The sequence below is a fragment of the Mirounga leonina genome, unplaced genomic scaffold (genome assembly GCF_011800145.1).
Source record: "Mirounga leonina isolate KUSES-001 unplaced genomic scaffold, KU_Mleo_1.0 Mir_151, whole genome shotgun sequence".
NCBI classification, from domain to species: domain Eukaryota; kingdom Metazoa; phylum Chordata; class Mammalia; order Carnivora; family Phocidae; genus Mirounga; species Mirounga leonina.
Window position 1 is genome coordinate 27,287,653 of NW_023270377.1, and position 7,962 is coordinate 27,295,614.

The 7,962-nt window shown below is 44.1% G+C and overlaps 1 protein-coding gene and 1 non-coding gene across 3 annotated transcripts; one reads left to right on the plus strand and one right to left on the minus strand.

Moving 5' to 3' along the window:
* The first annotated feature begins 942 nt into the window (after positions 1–942).
* On the plus strand, positions 943–3,100 carry LOC118011762 (gamma-crystallin B). Of its 2 annotated transcripts, none has more exons than XM_035006606.1 (3): positions 943–970; positions 1,068–1,310; positions 2,760–3,100. In XM_035006606.1, exons 1-3 carry the CDS (start codon positions 962–964, stop codon positions 3,033–3,035), a joined length of 528 nt encoding a protein of 175 aa, XP_034862497.1. In that variant the 5' UTR covers positions 943–961; the 3' UTR covers positions 3,036–3,100. The 2 variants fall into 2 exon arrangements, with proteins under 2 accessions (XP_034862497.1, XP_034862496.1); XM_035006605.1 differs by having other exon boundaries at positions 962–970; positions 1,068–1,316; positions 2,760–3,035.
* A 3,099-nt stretch (positions 3,101–6,199) lies between these two features.
* LOC118012737 lies at positions 6,200–6,306 on the minus strand. The gene has a single exon (XR_004679803.1). It is a non-coding gene; the product is annotated as a U6 spliceosomal RNA (small nuclear RNA).
* Between the last annotated feature and the right edge of the window lie 1,656 nt (positions 6,307–7,962).

A 7,962-nucleotide genomic window follows, 5' to 3' on the forward strand; every position in this document is an offset into this window, starting at 1 on the left:
GGTGCTCTCCAGCATCTCAAAAGTCTAAGGAAGTAGCTGTTGGTATTTTGAGGGTTTCTACATTACTCCTCACACTAACTCAAACCACCCTTATCAAGTGGGCAAGAGTCTGTAATGGTGATGAGGAAGAAAGATCTTAAGATGTTGAAGGAGGGCAGGGACAAAAAAGAGCAAGCAGTATTCTGGGCAGCCACCAGCAGAAGGAAGGATTTAGGCTCTCGGGGAGTTGTGAGGGAGGGGAGGAAGGCCTTCGCTATCTGCTTTCTTTCAGGTCAAAGCCAAGTATTGAGGGTCTACTATGTGCCAACCCTCTGCTCTAGGCGCAGAGGCAGAAAGGAATAAGAGAGAATTCCCAGCCTCCAGGAGCCTACAGATTTCCAGTCAAGTAACAATTTTACTCAAGATAGACCCCAAAATAACAACGATGACCACACAAGCCTGAATTTGAACTAAGCTTTTTGCTTTCTAAAGCACTTTCACAGATTATTTCACTTGCTTCTCTCTTCCTTAAGATTCCTTATTATTTAAATTCTGATTTTTAATAAAAGTTAAAAAAAAAAAAAAACACCAGTCTTGAAGCAGAATACATTACTTAGTTTAATTACCTTTGAGGAGTCAATTAAGCAGAGTAGGTGACAAAATAAAAGCACGGGGATAGAATTTCGCTCATCATCTTGCTCAACTAAAAGAGTAAAGACTCTTTTCATTTTGGTGGCAACAACAGTTTTAGTGAATCAGAACAACCCGAACCTACCAGAAAGAATGAGAGTAAACCATTCAGCTAACCCCAATGACCAGGGGGAGGAGGAGCGGGGAGCTGGCAAATCCCCTTACTCACCGAAATGGGCCCCTTTTGTGTGATTTCCTGCGGAGGCAGCAGTCAGGGCTGCTATATATACAGCGGCACTCCCCCTCGTCCCACACAGCACCCGGCCAACACCTCCTGCTCGCTTGCTCCAAAATGGGGAAGGTAAGTGCCGGGTACCTGAGGCTCAGGATTGGCCCTGGCGCAGCCTCTTCAGCAGGGGGGCCAATCGCCTCATGCTCCCACATCTTCCATTTTGCAGATCACCTTCTACGAGGACCGCGGCTTCCAGGGCCGCTGCTACGAGTGCAGCAGTGACCACCCGAACCTGCAGCCCTACTTCAGCCGCTGCAACTCCATCCGCGTGGACAGCGGCTGCTGGATGCTGTATGAGCGCCCTAACTACCAGGGCCACCAGTATTTCCTGCGGCGCGGGGACTACCCCGACTACCAGCAGTGGCTGGGCTTCAGCGACTCCATCCGCTCCTGCCACCTCATCCCCCAGGTGAGTGTGCCTCTGACCTCATCTCTGGTCTCTTCGGAAGTGAAAGCCATGAACAGATATCATTCTTCCACCAAATCATTCCAACCAGAGAGCAGAAAACTGAGACTGAGCCTACAGCCTGCAGTCCATTCCAGAAGGAGGTCTCAGATGGGAAGCCATTCTTCATGAGCTCTGTGGTGCTTGCATTTTTACTCACATGCTCCCAGATGTTTATATTTTAAAATGTAACTACAAAAATTAAAAAGCCAAAGACTGACTGAGAAAAAGCAGGACAGAGGGAAAACAGAAGTTGCCATGTGTTTAAGATAGAGCTTACTAAAGTCATCATTCCAAGTGGTATCCACTCAGAAATAATATATCAAAACTTCTAGATACAATCTGGGTCTACTTAATTGATAAAAATACGCTTGCTTGCTTTGGCTCACTTTTCTATTGTCTTCTGGTTTTTATTCTAATTTCATGGTCAGTATCTATTAGCTCACTTACAGGTATATATTAGAGGAAAGGCCAACTCCAAAATGAAAGTTTGAGAATCAGTATTTCCTAGAGAGTAATTTGCCCAGTTCTCAGAAGAATGTGCTGGAGTGTGGGAGGCATGGGGTAGGCATCCAAACAGAGCTCAATGGAGATGATTTTTGCTGCTGAGGGAAATGAAGATGGTAAGCGACTAGACCAGAGAGGAAGCTTAAAGGTCAGATAGGTTGAAATCTGAAGTGACACCGAGGCAATAAAAACAGAGACAAAGAAAATGTGTCATCTTCTTTTTTACAAGAGCTCAATAATCTTTTTTTTTTTTTTTAAGATTTTGTTCATTTATTTGATAGAGAGAGAGACAGCGAGAGCAGGAACACAAGCAGGGGGAGTGGGAGAGGGAGAAGCAGGCTTCCCGCTGAGCAGGGAGCCCGATGTGGGACTCGATCCCAGGACCCTGGGACCATGACCTGAGCCGAAGGCAGACGTTTAACGACTGAGCCACCCAGGCGCCCCTACAAGAGCTCAATAATCTTATGTTCTATGGTGTACGCAAAACCAAAACATTGGTCTTAGAGCAAATAGCTAAATGTTGATTCCTTTTTAACCAGAGTACTATATCAAATGGGACTTTGCTTTCCGATGACTTACACTTTCCTCTTTCGAGAAGGACCTTCTCTAATAACATGATCAATTATATTTGAGACCAACCTTGGCTGCCAAGGACAGAGCCGGGTGGATAGCACTGAAGGGCTGCCAAGGTCTGTCCCTAGCATTGCCTAGAAATCATTAGAGGCCCAGAAGGGTGGGGGTAATGGAGGCAGGAAGGCTCTTTAACACTGCAATGTGATTGTTCTGGAAGCAAACCCAGACTCCAGGAACTTCTGGGCTGGTGGGGCCAGGGAGATGTAGGGGCTAGAACTTTAATTTCTCTCCATTTGTGTTCATTTATCTTTTCTTTTCTGTCTGTCCCCTCAGCACGCCGGCACGTTCAGAATGAGGATCTATGAGCGAGATGACTTCAGAGGACAAATGTCAGAGATCACAGATGATTGTCTCTCTCTTCAGGACCGCTTCCATCTCAATGAAATCCACTCCCTCAATGTGCTGGAGGGCTGCTGGGTCCTTTATGAGATGCCCAGCTACAGGGGAAGGCAGTACCTCCTGAGGCCCGGGGAGTATAGGAGATACCTTGACTGGGGGGCCATGAATGCCAAAGTTGGTTCTTTCAGACGAGTAATGGATTTTTACTAAAGTATTTATGTTCTCCACTTTTCTCTTTTAGAATCCAATAAAATATTTAGCTTGTGTTTCTTGCACTACAGAGTCCTGCTTTTTTTTTAATCTATTAAGCCTTCGTAAGCAATAATGGCACTTAGCCCAACATAATGACAAACGTTTTCATGATGGGAAATGATGTCTTATAAGGGGGACAAAGTAAAGGATATCATTGCCAGCATTCTTTTAAAGACTAAACCATGTAGACTCAAGGTTCAATTCAGTTGGGCTAAAGACATTTATGGTTAGTCTTAAAAGCATAAATTTGCAGCTACAATGTTAAATTAGTACTTATTGTAACATCTCAAGTTATCCTTGTAGGTTATCTCCACCATCTTTTCTATATAGTCCAAATCCTACCTAATGAGGAAAGTCATCTCAGCATCTAGACCCTTCCTTTAGCTTCAAAAACAAACGAACAAACCGGTCACCCTCCACTCTTGCATTCTTTATCCTTCTAACGGTTGCCAATTCCATGTCAATACCTCATTCCTCCAGGAGATTTTCAGTCCAAATAGGATTCACTTTCTCTTTTATAGAAGAATTTCAGGATTTCTACCAAAAACCATATGCGCATAGGGAAACTCAGGCTCCTATCTCTTTAATAGGAAGTAAAGAATTATGACTATACCTGGAAAGCAATACTAAATAGAGAACAAGGAATTGACATTTTCTGGAGAAGTTTGTTTGACTGTATATGTGTTTCCTTTGGGGATGTTTATCTTCCAGGAGCAAAGTTCGAGTCCAAGTCCCATGTTATAAGGCACTTTGTTTGTTGTAGGTAAAGCCAGATTTGAATCCAGCAGCCAGGACAGAGGGGAATCAAGATCAGTTCCATGACTAAGAGAGTCCATGAGACAAATAAATTAATTATCCAAGACTAGCCTAACTGCTCCCAGAACTGAAACCTCAAAGAAAGTCTTCATGTAGGTCCTAGTAAAAAGGGTACTGAGCAAACAACATCCCTAATAGCACGCAGTAATTAAATATGGTTCTTTGGTCTGTTTCTTACAAAGTTTGAAAATGAAGCTGATGGTTCCAGGTCAAAAGCCATCTAAAGTACCCCATTCTTTGAGATTCTAATGAAATGGCTTAAATGTCATCTCACATGGAGCGGGAGACTTGTGTACCCACATTCTCTGACACATACATACTCCATGTCTCTTGTGATTCTGGAAAGGGAATGAGTAATTTATGCTTTCCCCAGTCACCCTCCACTCTGAATTCCTGCCTTGTCATTGGATGAGTCATCTTGTCCTCCCCCATGTGACCCACCCCATGCGTCTCACCAACTCAGGTGGGAGACATAGCTCCTTTTCCTGGAGCTCCTGAACCATCTCTCACATAAAGCATTCATGCGTGCAGCCAGCTTCATTATAGAGATTGTGGGAGGAGTTTAGATCACAGCAGTACAACAATATCAAATTTAATATTACATGACTATGCTCTAAACAGTCTGCAAGCTCCAACCTGCTGCTGGGTGGCCTGGTCTTCTTTCTCATTCTTGCTCCTCTCTCCTCTGTTCTTAGCTGTACCCACATGGCTATTTATTTTTTATAGTCTCCTTCCATCCCAGGCTTTCCAGGGCTCCAATCCACGTGACTTGTGAACAGAACGAGCATCTAATTTGTTGCTTAACCTGAGTCACTTTTGAGAGCAAAAGCATGTGCTATTAGAGATTACATCAGGGCAAGAGGAATGAACCAGGAGTGTTCAAGGCTAACTGGTTGCACATGGTTAAGCTATCTATAAGAGTTCTTTCCCTGGAAAATAGTCAGATTCTTGAATTATTTGGTATTAATTATTCCTAAATCCCAGTTCTTCAACCTTTAAACTCCCAACAGTAGTGTTGGCTTCCTGGAGACATTAGCCAGAGTTTTCCGTTTGCCAATAGTAACATATCAGACATAAACTGGAAAGCCAAAAGCTTCTTGCAGTGCTGAATTTTACTTTATTTGCTTGGTAGGCATGAAATCACAGACTTCAGACATGGAAATGATCCTGAAACACTTGAACCCAAAGCACATAAAATTAGAGATCCTGGATGCCACTGATCAAGTTTCTGTTCTTAAAAACTGTTTCCAGGGGCGCCTGGGTGGCTCAGTTGGTTAAGCGTCTGCCTTCTGCCCACGTCATGATCCTAGGGTCCTGGGATGGCGTCCCGCATCAGGCTCCCTGCTCAGCGGGGAGCCTGCTTCTCCTACTCCCTCTCCCCCTGCTTCTGCTCTGTCTCTCTCTGTGTGTCAAATAAATAAATAAATTCTTTAAAAAAAAAAAAAGAAGAGGGCGCCTGGGTGGCTCAGTCGTTAAGTGTCTGCCTTCGGCTCAGGTCATGATCCCAGGGTCCTGGGATCGAGCCCCGCACCGGGCTCCCTACTCCGCGGGAAGCCTGCTTCTCCCTCTCCCACTCCCCCTGCTTGTGTTCCCTCTCTCGCTGTGTCTCTCTCTGTCAAATAAATAAAAAATCTTAAAAAATAAATAAATAAATAAATAAATAAATAAATAAATAAATAAATAAATAAATAAATAAATAAAATTTAAAAAAAGAAGAAGAAAGAAAGAAAATTGTGTTTCCATGCCTGGGGAACAGGCAAAGAAAATGATACCCTCCCTCTAATCCCAGCATTAAAAACAATCAACAGATGGGGCGCCTGGGTGGCTCAGTGGTTGAGCGACTGCCTTCGGCTCAGGTCATGATCCTCGAGTCCCAGGATCGAGTCCCGCATCGGGCTCCCTGCTCGGCAGGGAGTCTGCTTCTCCCTCTGACCCTCCTCCCTCTCATGCTCTCTGTCTCTCATTCTCTCTGTCTCAAATAAATAAATAAAATCTTTAAAAAAAAAAAAATCAACAGAGGGGGAATACGACCAAACTAACTCCTCACCTATGCTTCCTCCTTCGCTCCCTCTTCTCTCAAAAGTACCTGCTGGAACCTCGAAGAGGTGAAAAGGTCTGAGATGGAAGCTGCCTCCAAGAGAGGAATGGGAGAAGGGGTACCCTACAGGATTCCTCCTAACCTTCCCCATGAAGATGAAAAAACAAGTCAAGATAAGCCCAGGGTCAGCCTACACACGTTATAGACACCCGTATTTCCCGTATATCCTACTTCATAATAAGTCCAGATTTTAAATCGTTTGTGTTTTGTTAATATGAACTGCTTCAAGAATTTACATGTCATCCTTGTGCAGGGGCCATGCTAAATCTCCTCTGTATCACTCTTTTTTTTTTTTAAGATTTTATTTATTTATTCATTAGAGACAGAGGGAGAAGCAGGCTCCCAAGGAGCAGGGAGCCCGATGCGGGACTCGATCCCAGGACCCTGAGATCATGACCTGAGCCGAAGGCAGACGCTTCACCGACTGAGCCACCCAGGCGTCCCCTATTACGTAAATTTTTAAAAATAAAAAAAACTGAGCAAAGAAGAAAAGTTAGTAAAAGACCTTCACTGCTGATCTTTTTTTTTTTTTTTTTTAAGATTTTATTTATTCATTCATGAGAGAGAGAGAGGCAGAGCGAGAAGCAGGCTCCCAAGGAGCAGGGAGCCTGATGCGGGACTCTATCCCAGGACCCTGAGATCATGACCTGAGCCGAAGGCAGACGCCCACCCATCTGAGCCACCCAGGCGCCCTCCTCTGTATCACTCTTATTTTAGAATGCATGCTGCCAAAATGAGCACCAGATTCTAAACCTTTTTCTTCCCTTTATCCCTCTTTTCTCCCTTTCAACCTATAGTTTCTTCTGGTCAATCTAACCTATATAAGACCCACCAAGCAAGGAAACTGAAGTCATTCCATAAAGAAGCGCCACGAACTGCTATATTGTGTTACATGCTCAAAGGGTGCTCCTCATTATGGCCTCCCTCTCCAGTTATCCTGCCTTGCCGCCGCGGCGTTAGGTCCTGATGTTGCTATTGTCTTATTCCCTCCCTTCCAAACTTTAGGGGTTCAAAGCTTTCTTGTGGGTTTGTTAAAGCAAAAACGACAATCACAACCACCTGTTGCTTAAACGAGAAGAGATGTTCTGCTTTTCACACAAGAGCCAATTTGATCCAAATGGAATGCCACAGGAGTTAAGCAGAGGTAGATCAGAGGTTGCCCCCTCCCTATATTCTTGTCATCTATTGGTCAGTCACCAAACACAAGCTGAGAAAGAGAACCAGAGGCTGGTGCTACGACGGTGATCCTCAGTGTCTCACCCAGCCTCCTTGTTTGGGATACTTCGGTCTATGTAGCTGCCAACCAAATGACCTTATCTCATTTAATGGAGCTTGTGGATGATACAAAAGCTACATTAGTTACTAGGAAGCAGGAAGGCGGGTGTCAAGGTCAACTGCTGCCTGGACCTGAGGCACTGGGAACACTCCGGAATTGGCCACTGCTGTTATGGTATTAATTTGGCATCTCAGGAAACACAAAAATTTGACAGAATTGCCAAGGAACAGAAGGTCTGGGGGAGAACACAACATGCCTGTTTTCTCTCTTTTGCTTACTCATCTCCCCTGTTATAAAGGCCCATGAAATAGATCAAACGCAGAACGCTTGTGTCATCCTACACATTGAAAGCTGCAAATACTGAACTTTGATGGGACTGTGTATGCTGGTTGTGCTGAGCATGCAAAATAGGTCCCATGGACTATTACAACAATGGATTTCAGACTAGGGAGTAACATTCATATCCTCCAGGCATTTACTGAGTAGCCTTTATGTGCCAGTTCATTTGGCCACTTAGTGGGAATACAAAAATAAAGATGGACTAGCTCCTGCCCAGAAAGGGGCTGCCCTCATTTATTTTAAGGAACTGATGTCTAAACAAAATAATTAGATACGTAATAATTACCATTACAGTGGTATGAGCAAGATGCTTGATAGAACCAAATTGGCAGTATTAAATTCAGCCTGGAAGGTTA